The 20,221-nt window shown below is 41.5% G+C and overlaps 1 protein-coding gene across 5 annotated transcripts in view; it reads right to left on the reverse strand.

Annotated features, from left to right (window-relative positions):
• The window catches only part of UNC13B (unc-13 homolog B), a 463,085-nt gene that overhangs the window by 196,058 nt on the left and 246,806 nt on the right, over positions 1–20,221 (reverse strand). For all 5 annotated transcript variants that reach the window (XM_063453773.1, XM_063453772.1, XM_063453770.1 and 2 more), the window contains one exon: positions 16,608–16,698. In XM_063453773.1, the coding sequence (XP_063309843.1) occupies positions 16,608–16,698 (91 nt within the window). The remainder of the gene's footprint in view (positions 1–16,607; positions 16,699–20,221) is intronic.

The raw sequence follows: 20,221 nt of genomic DNA on the forward strand, positions 1-20,221 counted from the left end.
AAAAACCCAAGGGCTAATACAGCTAGCACATCAAAATACACAATCATAAAGGAGTGGATCTCTGATGTGCAAGTAATTATTTATTGAACACTGTGCTTACATGTCTTATAAGCACCAGAAAACTAAAAATAAATGTAATTAGCTCTCTATGTCATAACTTAAAGTGATCCAATAAATAGAAAAATGGATCCGGTCACTCCAGCAGGATACAAATCACAAACTTTAATTTGAAGTGAGGTGCAGAGATAACGTTTTGGCTATGCAATGTGGCCTATGTCAAATCTAGACGTAACTCACTTCAACTTAAAGTGTGGGACTTACAACCTCTTGAGGTACCCAGATCCATTTTCTTTTCTTTTGGATTGGTAAAATGCTGGTCACTTTGAAGTCATCAGAGCATTGAGTGTACATCTAATACTGTACTGCAAGTGAGTGTAGTTCCCAGTTTGTATACTTGTAACTTATTTATAAAATATTTTACCAGGAAAGATACATTGAGATTTCTCTGGTTTTTGAGTATGTCCTGGGTCCACAAAACATTGCATTGATACATGGTACAATAAAATACAAAACCAATACTAATACACAATATATACAAAATTGAACATAGAACAGGTAGGAAATATATAATCAACCATGACACATGCATTCTGTTTTGAGGTATGCAGAGAGGGATCTCTAAAAGGACTTTAGGCTTGGGCAAGATTTTAAAGTGTGCCAGAAATTTAAAGTGTGCAGGAGTGATGCCTTCTGATGCATGGGGTAGAAAACGGTCACTGCGGTCTTTTGTCCAGACCTAGGCACCATCAACCCAAAAACCAAGATGGCCCCACCCATACCCCAAAGTAAATCAGGTTAGGTTCTGCAAAGTTGTCAGCTCCAACTCTGAAATCCTTACCAAGACTCCCAAAAATCCTTTGCATCTCTCTCTCATAGGCTTGCAGAAGTAGATTATAGTTAATTATTGGTCCATTTAAATTGAATATACACAGGGCTATACACTACAGGGTTAATGTTAAGAAATCGAATTAAAGTGAAGTTAAAAATGTAAAACAAAATAATGGAAATGGAAAACTTCTCCAATCTCTATATTGGCCTAAAATATTCAATTAATTTTAAATTCCTGACGATTCACACTTTGGATAATGTCAGAGTTCTACAAATTTAAATGAATTTTATACACACAAGTCAAACTGCCATGTAGGAATTAACACAAAGTACATACTGTATAATAGTGCCAATAGGTCAATAAAGAACCAGATATGGAAATGAATGTTTAAAAACATTTAGAGGAACACTATAGTCACCCAGACCACTCCATCCATTAAGTGGTCTAGGTGCAGTGGTCCGGTCCTTTTAAGCCTGCAATATAAACAGCAATGCTAACACTGCAGGCTTAAATACGCTGTGAGGTAGAGAGCCACTAGAGGTGCTTTGCCTCCAGAGCAGAATAAAACTCTGGCTGGGAATCATATGTCAGGAGCATATGATTGGAGGAGCTCAGTGTTTGGCCAAACATGTCTACCTCCAATCCTTTATTTTAGGAGCAGCCGTTGTAGAAAAGGAGTCCTGGCGCTGGGCAGAAGGTGAATAATGTTTATTTAACTTGCTTTTTTTTTTTTTTTTTTTTTAAATGTAAAGGAAGGTGAACAACAAAAGGGAACCTATTGTTCTGAAATAAAGAGTTTTACAAATTTAAATAAGGGCTATAAACAGAACTCAAACAGACACGAAGGAATTAATAAAAAGTACATACTATTTAGATGTATGCAAATGAGTCCATAAGGGACAGGATATGGAAATGAGTGTTTGAAATACTTAAAAACAAATGACTACATTATTATTATTAGGGATTGACCGATAATTTTTTTAGAGCCGATATCGATAATCTGTGAAGTTTCAGGCTGATAACTTACCGATACCATTTTGAAAAAATACTGTTTCGACACAAATCTACAGTTAACTGAACATGTTTATTATTTCTTTTTTTGCACATTTTTTTTTATTAAGGTAAATGCACAAAATATACATGCCAGGCAGAATGGTTTATGCTTTCAAGAATATATGTGTGTAGTGGATGCAGTGAGAGTATTTGGTTAGTGGATGCAGTGTGTGTGTTTGTGTAGTGTGTGTATAGTGAATGCAGAATGTGTGTTTGTGTAGTGTATATAGTGAATGCAGTGTGTGCATATAATGAATTCAGAGTGTGTGTGTGTTTGTGCAGTGAGTGTTTGTGCAGTGAGTGTTTGTGCAGTGAGTGTGTATATAATGAATGTAGAGTGTGTGTGCGGGTATGTAATGTGTGTGGGTATGTAATGTGTGTAAAATGGGGGGGGGGCGCATTTGTATTTTTTTTAAACTTTTTTTTTTTCGGATCCCTAATTATTATTACTATTTTTATATAGCACCAACAAATTCAGCAACGCTTTACAATGGGTAGACTAGCAAACATGTAATTGTAACCAGACAAGTTTGATGCACAGCAACATAGGGGTTGTGGGCCCTGCTCAATGCTAGAGGGAGTGGGGTAAAGTGACACAAAAGGTAAGGATAGTATTAGAGAAGTAGATTGGTAGAATAGTATTCACAGAAGACTTAGTATATTTTTATTTTTTTTAAATGACAGTTGTAGAAGAGGAATCAGTTTTGATACACTTTTGTGAAGAAGTGAGTTTTTAATGATTTTTTTTAAGGAGTGGAGAGAGCATCTAACTGAGAAGGAAAGGGAGTTCCATAGGAACAGTGCAGCCCTAGAGAAGTCTTAAAGGCGAGCATCAGAGGTGGGAGTATGGACAGAGGATAGAAGTATTCCTTCGGCAGAGCGTAGGGACCTAGACTGGACATACTTGTGTATTAGGGAGGATACATTGGTGGGAGTAACATTATGTAGAGATATGAAAGCAGGAACCAGAATTTAAAATCAAGCCCTATATCTTATGGGAAGCCAATGCAGGGACTGACAGAGGGGAGAGGCGTTGGATGTGCGGGCGCACAGGAAGATGACCCCCACCCACACCGTTGCATTCATTATAGAATGTAACAGGGCAAGTTGGTAGCACGTAAGAACTGAGTACTGAGAAGCTGATTGCAGTAGGCAAGGCAAGAGAGGACAGTGGCATGGACTACATAACCATATCCAATTAGATCTGACAAAAAACAGAAGTCATCGCTTATGTTCAGCAACCATGGCCGCCAAATTATAAACAAAAGTATAGTGATTATATACATGTCTGTGGACAGGTAAAGGGACCAGGATAAAATACCAAAAGGTATCCTTTTTCTTTCTTCTTCTCTCTATCTTTCTGTAAGGTCTACCAACCAACCATGATAGGAAAACACCGACCCCAACACAGGATATCGACATGTGTTTACCACATTCGCAACACCCTCTTAAACTTGGGAATTTAATTTGACCTACTACAGCCTAAAACACACCCTACCAACACTAGAACATCTCCAAAAGGTCCCATCCGCACCAATGTTTGGAGTCTGTAGTAAGGGTCAGGCTAATTGCCACTAAAGGAGCCCCTGCTGATGGACTACAGAATAACTTGTGGACCTTATCAGCTGCCTATTCAACGACCATCTTTACTATCGCATGTCATTATCCTGTCTTAAAGTGTATCCCGTGTCTGAATTACTACCGAGTTGTAACTTTCTTCTATTCTGTTACTCTGAATGTGTTTTGTGGAAATCTAAATAAAGAATTTTGAAAAAGAAAAAATTACCAAATATCTGTATTAATGTGAGGCATGAATCACATACAGAGAGTGGCAGACTGCCAAAAAGAAAAGTCTGAAAACTGAGAAATGGGGCATGAAGACAAGCAAGTATGGAAAGGAAATAGGAAGAGGTGAAAGAGGCAGATGGGAAGAAGACAAATCTAATTATTTTTGGTAAAGCTAATGTATGGTATGCGAAGCAAACTCAAGAATTCAGGCAGTTAGGGTCAGTAATGTTCCTATGTTGCCTAGGCCAATATGGAAGACATCACGTGTTTGTTTTTTAACCAACGTCAACATGTCAATTCCTAAACCAGAAAAAAATGGAGGAAAAAAAATAAGATAATTGGAGATGAAAAGACAAAGATTTAATTCCATAGCAGACAGACAAAATAATTTGTTATATTGAAAGGTTTGTTTCCACTGTGCATTCAGTAGCAAAACATCTAAAGCTGTGGATATCTCCATCTAGCACAGCGGAGCTCTTTCTGGCATTTAACAAAAATGATTTAGAATTAAACATGAAAAGGGAGTTTAATCCTTAAATAATAACACAACCTCGCTCTTTATGCCAATGTTATCTGAATCCAGTCTACATCAACAATTTATTCAACTTTATCTAAAACAATGTTAAATGTTCAGCTTAATTTCCAATGCACCTGTGGCCACAATATCCTAACCATGCCCGGGTGGATCAAGTCATTTGAGATTTCTGATGAGGTCTTTGCTGGACATTGGGGAGGATTACGAGGATTATTTGGGGAGGTATGAAGCAGTTCTTTTACTTTCCTGGATTACCAGTGGATTATCTACAATGCTGAATCATATTGTACAAGGGTCCTGATGGCGCCAGAATATGTAATTAATTTAATGTATTTTCTCTTCTTGTATAAAATAAACAATCAAGAAAAAAAAATGTTTTTAGATAGCAAGAACGGATGAACACATCTCATGTCGAAAAAAAAATGGTTTTAAAAAACCCATTCTAATAAAACTTAAATATATAAATACATGCACGCACACACACACACACACACCTGCTGCAACTTGCCACAACTAAGTGATCATTTAATCCAATACAATCTGTGTTTCTGTAAAATGTTATAGGTGTCCTTTCAAAATATCAATGTCCCAATGTTTCAAGGTTGCAATGTTCAGTAACCTCCTAATCTGATGAAGAGCTTTCTGATTATTATGGAGGTAAATACTAAAAAGGGATGGCAAATACTAAAGAGGAACTGTTCAGTCAATGCTAACCAAAGAAACACTTAAAATACACTTACATGTTACATATATGCAGTTTTCAAACTTCTAGAATAAAGAAGGTCGTCTGTGTGCAATTATCATCTAGTTTTAGACATACATTGTAAACAGGGGTTTTGGAGAGTCGGCAAAGTTTACATTGCAGGGCTAAATACTCCGGAATACAGCCACTAGATGCATTCATCGCAATAACCGAGTCACACACTCTGTTCTACAATCAATACTTCTCTTACAGAGCATTTGATTGAATTACTGCACATATGCTTCTCATCCACAATACTTTTGTATGAGAAGCATTGGATTGGACAAAAAGACGTCACCATGATTAAGGCGGAGGGATGAGCTGCAACAAAGATGTCTTGGCACTGGAAATTATTTGAGTAAAACATAAAAAAAGAAGGTGGACACAGGTCTCAAAAAAATGATAACTGCTTACATGACTACAGATTCCCCTGAACTTTATCATCATTTATGTGGTTGACTGAAGAGAATGGAAGATATTTTGACGGCATTATATATTGTCATTGGACCGGTTTGTAACTTGTGTTCTGGAAAATATATGTGTTTTTGTAGACCTTTTGGGACATACTGTGAAACAGTCCCAGAGCATTAACTTAGAACGAGCTTTCTGTGCACAATGTCCCTCTATATATTTAATACAAGCCGCTTAACAAGTGAAAAATTTGGCTCAGATTGTGCTTGTGAAATAGTTCTGCATAACTTGAAACACTCTTTGCTAGCACCAAAGCAAAACCACAAATAGCAATTTAATCACCTGTATATTCCTTTTTATGGTACCAGGATGAAACGAGTTCCAGTCATACATATGATGAAGTCAGTCCTGTTGGTACTGGAAGTAGTGATATAAAAAACATATCTAAGTCTTCATAACATGAAGCCATGGTACAGGGGGTAATAGAAAATGATTTTCTCTTCTGCCAGTCTAAGCATTTCTGGCTTCTGCAGAGCTGCAGATGTTGATTAAGTTGCAAATCATTGGTCACCATCAGCGGACCGCTCTCAGCCAATGAACGTGTGCTAACTCTGTGCAAAAGAATTGCTCAGAATTAACATTAGCCAGCCCAGAACATTTCGGGCAGGCTAATGACTCCATGATGCTGCCAGAGGTGGACTTGCAATTCCAGCAGCTAAACGGTAAAACTAGATAAGTGCAGTGTTCAAACCACTGCACCTTCAGAGTCTAAGCACCATGATCACATCAAATCACTGAAGTCGTTATGGTGCTTGTAATAACCCTTTAACAAACTGCAATTCTGAAGATATTACCATGGTACTCAATGCTATGTTGCTGCGCAGTTCATTGGTTACTACAGATTTATCCATGATTAGATCTCTGACCCCAGTTTTTTCTCCTATATTGAGAATAAAATGTAGCTAAAGCTCCTCTTTTATTCATGTTGAAAGTCTATATAGACATCTTTACACATAACCAGACACAGAAAGAAGAAACAAAATCCATGTTATCATTGTGAGGGACAACTTGAGAGATTTAAAGTCTAGGATGTGCTAGAATATGCATTCTTTCTTGAAGTCACAAACAGGTTCACATAGAACATCAATATCTGGTTTGGGAACCAGAAAGGAGAAATTAATCCAATATTATTATAAGTCAGCCATACAGTCTAGAATGGCCTAAGCCTTGGGAAGAAGTCAGGAAGGATGGACCAGTTCAGACAACCACACTCCACAGGTTTAAAATGGACCGGGTCCAGATGTCCCTAAAGAACTGCAGATATTACCCTACAGGTAACTTGGGCACGGGGAGGGGGAAGGAGTAGGGCACTTTCATGCAGACTTCATACATGTGGCAATATTGTTGGTCTGCTTTGATTTCTTCTCAGAGGATGAATCTTGCCTCAGAAGTGCCTTGACTACTTAAGTCTAAAGGAATGAGTGGAAGCAGCAAAGTTAGAAGAGTAATGCTGAAAGGTACAAAAGGACCTGAAGAATACCTTGGGACAAGGCTTTTTTTTACTTTGGAAGAAAAACACTCTTTCCACCAATCACTGGGGACTTGGTGGCGTCCAGACCAAGAGGTACTACTTGGAACCCGAGTTAACTGGCAAGGTCAAATGTTGCAGAGGTTGGGAGGGACTTACCCACATGTGACGACAACGCACGGGTTCTCACCTTCCAAGAAAGGAAATGATGACCATAAGTATTAGGCTTAGTGCTGGAAGCAGAACCATTATTTAAACATAACCACTAGTAGCACTGTATGAAATGTAATTCTGCATAAAAAGCTTTATACTTCTGCAGAAGGCAGTAGTGATGTCAAAACAGAGCTTATTAAAATAAACAGCGCACATAATTTGCTTTTATATGGTAAATTAAAAAAAAAAAAGACATGCTTATCTCAAACATGGCTCTGTTCATCTATAATTTATTAAACGTAATCAGTGGAATGCAAGTATACAAATTATACCCACTCCCCCAATAATACACATGGAACTTTCTCATATTTTAATACTGATCAACTGATAAATGTATGCAACACAACCAATCGTTACGAAGAATGTTTTTGTTGCTCTTGGTAACAAAGGTGATGTAGCCTGCAAGTTGCATCTCAATCTGGTATACTTGAGACGAGAACAAAGAAATGTGATTGGAAAACCTTTTTGTTGAGGCTGATCGGTAGTTCGCCGTTTTCAGATTTAATTAGGAGCAAGTAAGATTCATGGAGATTTAATTATACTCAATAAAAAGGATTTGCTTGTTGTCCACATTGAGAGCGGGCAACAGAAAACAAAAAAATGTTATCTGGTTATATGCAACCATTATAAGCCATCTAGCCTTTAGCTAAAGTTAATTGCTGGAAAATTCAGCAGAGATTGCATTAATCATGCATGAGTCATACTTTAGAACAAGATGCACATACATCTTGGTGTTTATTCACTAAACAGGGAAATGTGGAGAAATGTCCTCGGAAATTTACATTTATGGGCAGTATTGCAGAGATGGGAAAATAGCTGAACTTTTCCAATTCCTCTATTTTGGTCAAAGATTTTAAACCCCTTGTCATCTCAAGTTCACAAGTTCCGGTTCAGTCAAAATAAAACACCTTTTCCTAAAAAACCTGACAAAGAATTCTGGCCTTCTCCATACCCCACTTAGTGGACAACGTGGGAAAGCTCACCCCAAGAAAGAGGTCATTTCCTATTTATACACTACATAAATCCATGAATACAAATATCACAAATAGAGTAATGCATATATGGAACCCAGTATTATTATTATTATGTTATTTATATAGCGCCATCAAATGGGTGGACGAACAGACATGTAGTTGTAACCAGACAAGTTGGACACACAGGAACAGAGGGGTTGAGGGTATAACCCACATACAGATTAGCTTAATTTCTGAAATTCATATGCTGTATCTAGACTTTTCAAAATTGTGTTTGAGGTGGTTTGTCCACATCAGATTCAAATAACCCACAGCCAAATGAATCAGTCTGTTTGGGATTTACCTGTGGAGTCTTATTACTAAAAAAAGAAATCACAGGTAATTTCTGGATGGATCGATTTCCTTGGGTGTGGAGTAAAAAGGAATTTGATTTAGAGACACCGCTCCAAACTATAATTTGCACAAGTCTAGCTGGATCTAATTTTATAAAGGAAACAAGTCTGGCAGTGTTCTTAGATGAATAGAATTAGCCTGCCAGTTTGGCGTCACTGTTTATTCATACAAATCACAGGTCCGCATCCAGGTGTGATTCTGCTATCTTTAGCATTTCTTCAGTTCTTCACTCTGAGGATCAGGGGGTGTAGCTGCAATAAGGAAAATGCTTGAAAATAATGACTTGGTTCTTGTCTTTCAAAGGCTTACAGGTTTGATAGATTTCCTCCATTTTGTACGAAGAGTGTAATTTCAAGCAACTTGCAGCATTTGATAATACAGCCTATGAACTTTGCACACAAAGGCTAGGGCCAGGTGGCCACAATATGCAGCGAAGATGTAGGTAAACACTTGCCCTTTTTATTTGGCTGGTATTTAGGAAGGATTGTGCTATTTATGGCCCTTTGTGATGCTTCCTTCACAATTCACCCTCTGGCCCAGCTCCAATTGCAGAGGCACAATATGAATAATAATTGTGACACCAGACGTATTATGGAAATTACATTTCAAACCGCCTTTCCTTTAGCATGGGAAATAACATGACTGGTAAATGATAAAAAAAAAAAAATCGAATGTGTGTACACCATTTCTCATTTCACATTCACTAGAGGAAGAGACACATTAAACAATTTACTTACTTGGATTTGGTAAATGAATACAGTTGGTGTGCAACCTCTGGCACTTTTACCAAACTCCCAAACTATAGGAATACATGATTTGGTTAAAGAAATCGTCACCAACTCACTGGTATAAAATAAAGACAGTTCGTGGACAGGTTCTACTTTATAACATACGGAGTGGGCATTCCAGTGGGCACAGAAAAATCTGGGGTCAGATAATAGGTAGAGAGGTCACTGGGCTGCAAGTTTTTTTCTGGCTGCATTAGCTCAGAAATTCAGCAACAATGCATAGCTGGGTTGGTTTCTGCAGGCCAACTTTTACCAGATGTTCATAATGTTGCCCTCCAAATACTTGTGGACTATAATTCCCAGAATTCTGAAAATGTGAGCATGCAACAGTTGGAGAGGAAATGCATGCGATATAGCTTCTTAAGACACCTGTGAGCTTTTGCAAACTAGCTCAGTTACTAGGTTAAGGTTAAATAATGTTTCCTCCCCAAAATGTATGTACGGTTTATTCTAAATATTTCACATTAGGTGCTGGATCTTGTAGCTCACAACCAATCTGCTGTCAGGCAGGATGTTGACACATTTCACAGCAGACGTGGTAATGAAATGAGCATCTCCTTTGAGTCAATCTCCAAATAGTATTTAGTTTTTTTCTGGGCTATGATTAAAGGCTTCTTCCAGCAGCATTTAGAAAGTGTTTGCCAAATCAGAATAATGAGCACAGCTCTCAGACATACTTAGCTATCCTCAACCCTGCTCCTCGCCGTTCCGATACAATGGGTCTGCTGATTCATAATGCAAGGCTTCATTAGTCTGTCAGCTCATTACAGAACAATGTTCTAGATCCTGTGTGCATGATCGTTTCTGCTAGTTCAGGTTGGGAACAGAGAAAACCAGCCCCAAAATGTCAGTGCACTTGCTTTATACAGTAATGTGGCATGTCATAAGAGGTTTGCCTTCCGTATCCCGGGTCGATAAGGATGTGGTCAGAGTTCATAACCATGCTGCTAATCAAGCACTCTTCCCAGGAAACTAGCAGTCTGTACATCAGGTCAGTAAAGATACAATCACAGCTCATAAAAATGTGGCTAGCCAAGCAAACATTATAAGAAGCACAAGAAAATGGGGGTTTGCTGCTTCAAAACACTGAACAAACCAAGCATAAATATAAGCAGGCCTTTTTCTAATGTATTGGTGTCATTAGCAGATTATTGTAGTCTATATATGGCTGGATTGCTATTAGAACGCCCTTAAGTGTACCTTTACCCTATTTCATTGCAACCCTCCCCAACCCCCACTCCTGAGTTACCCCTCTACCACCTTCCTCAAGGTATGCCCACTGCTTTCATGACAGCCTCCTCGATTCCTCCTACCACCTTTACCAGCTCTTCCACTCTATTCTCATGCTAGTGACAATCAAGTAATGCCCGAGTCACTGCAGAGGTAAAGAAATTGGCAGTAAATTCACACCCATTGTCACCTCGCACTCTATGCAGATGCTCAGCTCACCTGTATGAGAAAAATTCAATATTTTTTTTACTAACCAAGTTTAGCAAAACGTAAAATGATTTACAGATTTGCCACAAGGAATAATCCCAACATCCCAACATAGTCTAGGATAGCAGGAACAGAGTGGACTAAATTACATATTATCGGGGCTTAGAGTGGCCAGGTTTCATTTAATGTATAAAAGAGAGGAAATGTCGCAAAATACAAGCCTAGGTCAGGATAACAGGGACAGTAAAAAACAAGAACTAGCCAGAGTCAGGTACACGGAATATCAATAGAACTGGAAAACGAGAAATTCTTAAAAATAACTCAACAAAGTCAACGTCAATACCCGGAATAAAACAATGCTTCAAGTAACGCAATAAAGGGTGCCGATAATAGAAATAGTGTGATTTGATTGGTCACGCCTGCGAACCCATAACGTGCCTGAGCAGGGACCGCCAGACGTACGTGGACCAAGCCTAGCTAGAAAGTATGTGATGCTCAATGTGCATATTTAAGCACAAGCTCCGAATGTGAGCAGTATTCTCATTGCTGGAACTCAGGCCGCACAAATTGCCTCCGACCTTAGGAGGTTAGCCCCATTTAGCAATTTAGTTGACTTTGCAAGGTATGCTTATCCTTAATAAAAATAGATTTAGAAGCCCTCATACTCTAATTTAAGCTTGGTTGACCCCAAACTGAGGTCTTTGGCAAATGCTTTTTTAGCAAGATTGAAAAGTCGTTCGCTCACTAAGTGATTCTGCAGTCTTTCATCCTGCCAGTAAGATCAAAGTTGGTATGAGAGCAGAATTCAGGATGACAATTGTTATTTAACAGCTGGAGAGTTGTGAAAATAGCACATTGTGTGCGGTTTGCAAACTGTCACATTACTCTGTGGCGACTTTCCCATTTATTAAAGTGACTTTCTAAATTCCCATCCACAATCAAAATCCCACATCACATAATGCCACAGACTAGTACTCACACCAATACAGGGGTAGAGTGTGTCTGGAAACAGGAGATCAAACAATACCTTTTTTATAGAAATTATGATTTCAAGGAACCTGGCTATGGTATAAATAAATCACAAACATCTTTTTCCTAGAATTATTCAATAGAGATTACAGACGATTGGCTACATATGTTTCAGAGAATAAATTGTGAAGTATAGTTTATTGTGCTCATCGCAGCACGATTTCATGATGCATAAACTTAGTTTACCCAGCATTCTGTTTTTTGTCTACAAAAGAGTACTATAGAAAACAAGAGACGTGGTGTTGCTATTAGCTCTGTACTCTATCAACTCATCACCGGGATCTTTCAGGATTTTACCATCAACCAGGATTTTGCAGGGACGATGCTAGCTAAGGACAGTGTGAGACACTCTTTGCTGACCACTGTTGAGATACAGCACTTAAATGGTCTGTTGTCTGTTTTGAGAATAATGGATTTCCCACAACACAAAAAGAAACAAACAAAATCCAGTTGTTCAAAGGGGGCGTGTGAAGTTCACATATGACCTTTTCGGTGCAAGATCAACGTCATGCACCCCACTGGCAACGCAGGGGGTTAATATACATAAGGATATGAACTATTCTATATGGCAACAAGCAGATTAAGCAATGGAGGAGAATTAGGTTAGACAAAAAATAACATCTCAAGCAAAAGATATTTAACAGAAAAAAAAAACATGTGGATTATTTTTACATCACTACTGAATTGTGGAATTTTAACTCCACAGTGTCACTGGGTTCAAGTATGTTTTTTTATTTACTGATCTTTTACTATTAATTTTGTCATAAATGTCACAGGTTCCTTCTCAATTAGTTTTCATCAGCTTTTACATACTATTCAGCACAGAAATACAAATACTAACAAACTGTGTCTACACCGTTTGTCACAGCAGTTTATTTATACATCTTCCTAAATGTCATTATATTTGTTTATTTATGAAGAGTCAAACATTTCAGACTGCTACAATGCAATAAGATACACTATATGGACACAAGTATTGGAACACCTGACCATTAACCAACAGGGACGTTTAGGACATTGCAATATATCTATCACACACACACATTAAAGGGACACTATAGTCGCCAGAACAACTACAGCTTATTGAATTTGTTCTGGTGAGTAGAATGATTCCCTTTGGGCTTTTTGCTTTAAACACTGTCTTTTCAGAGAAAATGAAGTGTTTATATTACAACCTAGTGATAACTTCCCTGGCCACTCCTCAGATGGCTGTTAGAGATCCTTCCTGGGTCATGGCTGCCCAAAATGCATCCAAACATTCGGTGTCTCCTCCCTCTGCATGCAGACACTGAACTTTCCTCATTGGGATTCATTTATTCAATTCATCTCTATGAGGAGATGCTAATTGGCCAGGGCTGTGTTTGAATCATGCTGGCTCTGCCCCTGATCTGCCTCCTTGTCAGTCTCAGCCAATCCTATGGGGTAGCATTGTGATTGGATCAGGCCACCTCTTCTGATGATGTCAGTAGACAGCTTTCTTTTTTGCTGTGGCAAACAGCATGCAGATCTACAGCTTCAGGCTTGAATACAGTAAGATTTTGCTATATTTATAGAGGCATGAGGGGCCCAGGGGGCTAGATGGTGGTTTTAATACTACATGTTTGTGTTCCTGACCCTATAGTGATCCTTTAATATGTAGTTAGTCCTTCTTTTGCATCTGTAACAGCTTCCACTCCTTATCATTCAACAAGATATTGGAAGGTTTCTGTGGAAAGAGCATTTGTGAGGTCAGGCAGCGATGTTGGACGAAAAGGCCTGGCTCGCAATCTCTGTGCTAGTTCATCCAAAGGTGTTTAATGGTATTCAGATTAGAGTTCTGTGCAAGCCAGTTCTTCCACACCAAACTCATTCAACCATGTCTTCACGGAACAGACTTTGCTTTGTGCACTGGGGCACAGTCATGCTTTAATAGAAAAGGTCCTTCCCCAAACTGTCCCCACAAAGCTGGAAGCAAAGCTTTTTTTCCAAAATGTCTTGGCATGCAGAAGCATTAAGATTTCCCTTCAGTGGAAATAAGGGGCCTAAGCCCAACCACTGAAAAACAATGAAAAGTTCGATACCATTATCCCTCCTACAACAAACTGTACAATGCAGACAGACAGGTAACATTCTAATTGCATCCCCCACACAGAAAAGCGTGATTTAGCACTCCATGGAACACGTTTCCACTGCTTCATAGTCCAGTGGTGGTGTGCTTTACACTACTTGATCCGACACGTTGGCATTGTACTTGGTGATGCGAGGCTTGTATGCAGCTATCCGTCCATGGAAACATATTCCTGAAGCTCCAGCCGCACAGTTTTTGTGCAGATATTAAATGCCAGTGGAAGTTTAGAACTGTTAAACTATGGAATCAGGGAGGATGGGGCGTGACAGCCAAGATGGCCAGACGTGTCTGTTAATGGCTCCTGGTAAATCTGCAGTAAAACAGCTAAAATATCTCGGCAAAACTAGCAAGACATGACTCTAGGCAACCCGGGGATCACCCTCTCTACATCCAACTAAAATCTCAGCCTGAAACCAGGTGCCCTGATGGAAGCACATTGCACCTCAGCCTATGGCCTGCAGCAGCCGACGGCCCGGCTGCAGGGGGAAACGGCCGATCCCCCGGCTCCGGACTCAGGTCTGCCAAAGGAGCTTGAGCAGCCCTGTTTCCCCCCCTTTGGATCGGTGGGGGATATCCCGGTCCCCGCTGGGCACACCTACTACACCTTGGCAAGCCCGACAACGCAACTCCGTGTTACTGAAACCGCATGGTCACCAAAGATGGCGGACGCACTGCACCCTCAGCAACCACATGCGAGCCTCACTGGCCTGTCATGGGAGGAGACCTTCAAGGCTAACTTCGAGAGGATCTGTCAGACGTTCTGGCTCCGTTTACAAGCACGGGCACACCAGACAACTTCCCACATGTCCCCCAGGAGCCTGGCGGCAACGGAGACTGACCTCCCTCCACCAGGGCGGAGGGCACACTCAGAGGTGAAGCCAGCCTAAACGCCCTCAAGCTAAAGGGAGCCCCCGGCTCACAACGGTCCGATCCCGGCGACGCCCGAGGACATATCTCCCTGCAACATCTCCCAAGTCAGACCCGCAACGAGGCAAAGCAGCGCCACAAACAAACGGGCGGGAACCGGACGCAAAGCAGGAGATGAGGAGCCAAAGGCAGGAGCCTCCACGGCCGCACCGGTCTCTGCGACCTGATCCAGATGGGAGCCAGAAGCCGCCCAAGCTACAGCTCCTAATGGGGCACTTCAGCACCCATGACACGCACCCTCTGACGGACTCTCTCCAACGGGCTAACCAGAAGCCCACCACTCAGTCCCGACACAAAAACAGTCCTGCTGACCACGACAAGACCAGGGATGCAAGTACCTCAGACTGCCTTGGGACTCAGGGTGGGGGGCTAGCACTTGGACTCATGTTCCCCAGGGAGGATAATCTGCCATCACTAGGCATTGGTTGAACTGCCCCAGTAAGAGGGGATAAACCCTATAACGCAAGCTTTGCAGTATAAATCTAGGACAAAGCAAATGTATACTATTGCAGCCAGTTTAAGTGGAAATTGTGCTCCTATTCTAATGTTGCAATATCTGGCCTTACTGTATTTTAGTTCTTTGTTTTCTCTCCCTCCTGGTATTGCTAGGTCTATCAACTACCTTACACACCAGTAAAACTAAGTTAACATGTTACCCACTGCTCATTGCCAGCTTATACCATGCATAGCAATTCCCAAAAAAATTTGTCCCTTCTTAGATAGCATGACAAGAAGGCCTTCGGGGTCTCCCATGACCTCCATCTTACCGTCTGTCTAAACCACACATTATAAACCTTGGTACCCAGCGGCTACCAAACTTGAGAGTCAACTATAGTTAAGCATTGTCAATCTGATTTAAGCATGTTATATAACTCTCTCCTACTAGACAAGGTTAATGTCAGACTACTCGAGATACAATCACGCCTACTGCCTTACCATTCACTGACACAACCTGTACTAACCTGTTATTTACTTAAAAATGTGCAGTTCTCATATATACCACAGTATTACGCTATGTGAAATGCCTGTATGTGCCGTCGTGGCAAAATAAGCATATCTGTTAAACTTTTGCACAAAAAAAAAACCTATGGAATCAGCAGAGTGTTGGTGACTTTTAACGCACCATGCACTCCAGCACTCCAGCACCCAATGACCCCGCTCTGACTTTACATGGTCTTCTGCTTCGTGGCTGAGTTGCTGCTGTTTCTAAATGATTACACTTTTCAATAATACCACTTACAGTTAACCTGAAATATCTGTCAGGGACGACATTTCACAAACTGACTAAGGTGGCATCCTATCACAGTACCACACATGAATTCACTAAGCACTTCAGAACTACCTAATTTTTAAACAAATGTTCGTAAATACAGATTGTATTGCTAGGTGCTTGATTTTATACACCTGTGGCAATGGGTCTGATTGAAACACCCGAATTCAATAATTAAGAGGTATGTCCCAATACTTTTGTCCATATAGTGTATGTAAACGGTGCATAAAATGAACAACATTCTTGTTTGTGACCAAATAGTCTCTATTTAGTTTTGCATTAGATACTGAACAGATAAATGGTATAAAATCTATCCTCACATTTATTAACTAGTTTTTTTTTAGAAAAACACAACTCAATACATATGTCAATCAGTAAATGCCCTCTTTTTGAATAGAAAAATATAAATTATTGTATGTTGCCAAGCATGGTTAATTAAATAAATTTCAGTGGATTTAGAATTCTTTAAGTAGGGCAGTTTGTATACAGTTTTTGGAATTGACGGATCATTGGTCATGCCTACCTCGTGTATCTGAACCCGGACTTTATTAATGGCTCGAAGCCAGCGAGCTCTGGCAGGCGAAAATGGAGGGGGTCCAATCTCTTCGTGATAACTAGAAACAAATGTGTAAAAAATCAATGTTATAAAAAGATGAAGGTAAAGAAACAGAGCTTTAAAAATACATTATACATCTTACCGCTCAATTTATAACTGTGATTCTCAGTGTGAAACTATTAAAATCAGTTGATTAAAAAAATCACCTAAATTCAAGGAAAAAGACCCCAAAATCTGCAACAAGCAGATTAAGCAATGGAGGAGAATTAGGTTAGACAGAAAAATAACATCTCAGGGAAAAGATATTTAACAGAAAAAAAAATGTGGATTATTTTTACATCACTACTAAATTGTTGTGGAATTTTAACTCCACAGTGTCACTGGGTTCAAGTATGTTTGAGATACTTGGAAATAATTGATATACATTTCTCTAAAATGAACCAGTTTATTTTTTATCACTATTAAAGTGAAACCATAGGCACACAGACCACGCCAGCTCAATCAAGTGGTCTGGGTGCACTGTCCAATTTCCCTTAACCCTGCAATTTTAATTATTGCAGCTATTAATAAACAGCAATTATTACCTTGGAGAAAGCATGTCACACCTGCGGCCCCGCGGGTGGCCCACAATGAACATCTTTGCGGCCCGGCGAGCAGTACATGCTTAGTGTTAAAGCAGAGTAGGCACCAGCTTTCTCCACATTGCAGGTGCCTACTCTGCTAAAATTTACCCGGCCGGAGAGGAAGCAGGATGCTGGCGGCAGCAAGGGAGCTCAGTCTTCCTGCACCTCACTGCTCGCGCTGTCTGTAGTAATGCCGGGTGCCGGAATATTACATCATATTCCGGTATCACTAAACTGAGCACGAGGGAGCAGTGAGGAGCAGGAAGGAGATCTCCAGATAGAAGATCCCCACTGGATCCCAAGGAACGATGTGTGTGTGTGTGTGTGTACAAAAATGTGTAAATGTGTGTGTGTGTCTGTCAGTGAGTGTGTGTGTCTGTCAGTGTCTGTGTGTCTGTGTGTCAGTGTTGCGATGGCCGCAGCTGGACAGTGGAATACCTGGAGGTGCCCGGAGGCACGCAACGCACGTCACATTCCGACGTGACGTCGACGTGCTCCACCTTCATAGGGTTTCAAGAAGGGGGGACTGGAATTTAGTATAGGGGGAGGACTGGGAATTAGTAGAGGGGGTTGCTGTAGTTTAGTAGAGGGGGATGCATTTTTTTTTTATATATACTGTACTTTTCAAAATTTTCTATGAAAATGTAAGAGTTTTTTTTTTTTGTGGCCCACATAAACTTAAACTTATTTGGCCTGTGCTAGACTGAGTTTGACATGCTTGCCTTAGAGGGTTAACTCCGCCCATAGTGGCTGTCTATCAGACAGCCATTAGAAGCACTTCTGGGTGGTGAGGTGAAGGCGTCCGGCATCATCTAAAGACATCCAGCATCATCTAGAGCAATGTTTTCATGCGGTGTAGTCCTAATGCTGACGTGGTGCGCACCATGCATGCGAATTAGGACCTCCGCGCCGACGTCAGGAGAAGTGGACGTAAAGGAGTGAAGGTGGAGCCTGATCCAGTACAGTGGAACACCCATCCAGCGCCACGGGGGGGGGCATTGTAGGTCACACAACTTTGTTTTCCTAGCACTATAGTTTCTCTTTAAAGGGAAACTCCAGTGCCAGGAAAACGATCCGTTTTCCTGGCACTGGAGGGTCCCTCTCCCTCCCACCCCCCAATCCCCAGTTGCTGAAGGGGTGAAAACCCCTTCAGTGACTTACCAGGGGCAGCGACAGGTCCCACGTCGCTGCTTCCTCCTCCCCCGCCGCTCCTCCTTCTACTTACGTCGGCCGGTGGGCGAGACTGATCTCGCCCGCCGGCCGAGGAGACCTAATGCGCATGCGCGGCAATGCCGCGCATGCGCATTAGCGCACCCCATAGGAAAGCATTGAAAATTAATTTCAATGCTTCCCTATGGGGAATAGAGCGACGCTGGAGGTCCTCACACAGCGTGAGGACGTCCAGCGACGCTCTAGCACAGAAAACCTGTGCTATGAAGCAGGAAGTCCCTCTAGTGGCTGTCTAATAGACAGCCACTAGGGGAGGACTTAACCCTGCAAGGTAATTATTGCAGTTTAAAAAAAACTGCAATAATTACACTTGCAGGGTTAAGGGTAGTGGGAGTTGGCACCCAGACCACTCCAATGAGCCGAAGTGGTCTGGGTGCCTGGAGTGTCCCTTTAACAACAGACTGCCTAGAAACAGGTGTTTGAGCTCTAGGTAGAATCCTTCAAGCAAGAGAATGCGTGGTACCTGTGCAGATCTACTTGTAATATATATAAAAAAAAAAATGTTACCTATACTGTGTTCATCTACAATATATGAAAAATAAGAAAAAAAATGAAGACTTCTGCCATCCGCAGTGGTTGGCTGAATCCGGCACAAGACCTGGGACGTCTACCTTTAGCGCTACACCCGAGCCCCCCAAGCTATCGGATACACCTGGCCTGCTCGCATCTGGTTGAAAGCTGGAATGCAGGACGCTCCGCTACAGGTCTCTGTGGGTGTGGGGGGAGTGGGGGGGGGGCATTGTGAGGCTTGACATGCAAGGGAGTGGGGGAGGGGGAAGACATACAGGAATCACTATGCTCTAATATAGTTTTGCAAGGGAGGGGAGGGGGGTGAGAGGGGAAGGAAGGGGGGAAGGAAAGGAATGATAAAAAGAGGGGGGGAAGGGGGGGAGAAAAAGAGAAAAAGCAAAAAAAAAAAAAAAGAAACGAAAGGAAAGGGGGGGAGGGGGGGAGGGGGGAACAAGGGAAATGTCTCAATTCTAGGATTACATGCTACGGGGGGGATTTATTGTGTTTTATGCATTTAACCATGTTCATGTATACCGGCATTTCTATACCCGGCTGTCTCATGTTTAGGCATCAATGTGATAAATGATATGTCTTATCTGTTATACCTTTTTCCCATGTGATACACCTGGGCCTCCCCCATCCCGAGTACGCAGCTGATGTTAGTCCAGCCAGCTCCCTAGACCACTAACACCCCTTGTCACACAGGTGATGCTACACGAGCCACGGCTGTTGGTGGTGACTTAGCCTCTTCCCAGCGCCCCCCAAGCTACACTGGACCTTACGTTGGGCGTGTTCAACTTGACCGGCCGACACCCCTGTTCCTGGACATTAGTCCCCCAGCCCGCAATTATGCTGTACTTCCACCCCATCCCACGCCCCAGCGATACCCGACGACCTACTCTGACTTGCCCCCGCCAGGACCCCGCTGTACTTCCCAAGAAGGCGATTTAAGACCCTCTTCACCCAGGTTCCCTTGTGCCACTGACACAACTTGCTAACTAAACTATCCCATGTAAGTGACTGACATATGACTAATGACGAGGAGGAATCTTGACTGCCATGGGGAAAGGCAAAAAGGGGAACAATTAACAGATAACAGGGGTGTGGGGGGGGGGGTTGGCGGGAGTGGAGGGACAACCCTGGTAACTATGCAATACCTGGAGGCTATTATTTAACCTATTGTCTCAACTCTCGGCCTGCATGCTACGGGGGGGGGGG

This window comes from Pelobates fuscus, chromosome 5, assembly GCF_036172605.1.
Source record: "Pelobates fuscus isolate aPelFus1 chromosome 5, aPelFus1.pri, whole genome shotgun sequence".
NCBI classification, from domain to species: domain Eukaryota; kingdom Metazoa; phylum Chordata; class Amphibia; order Anura; family Pelobatidae; genus Pelobates; species Pelobates fuscus.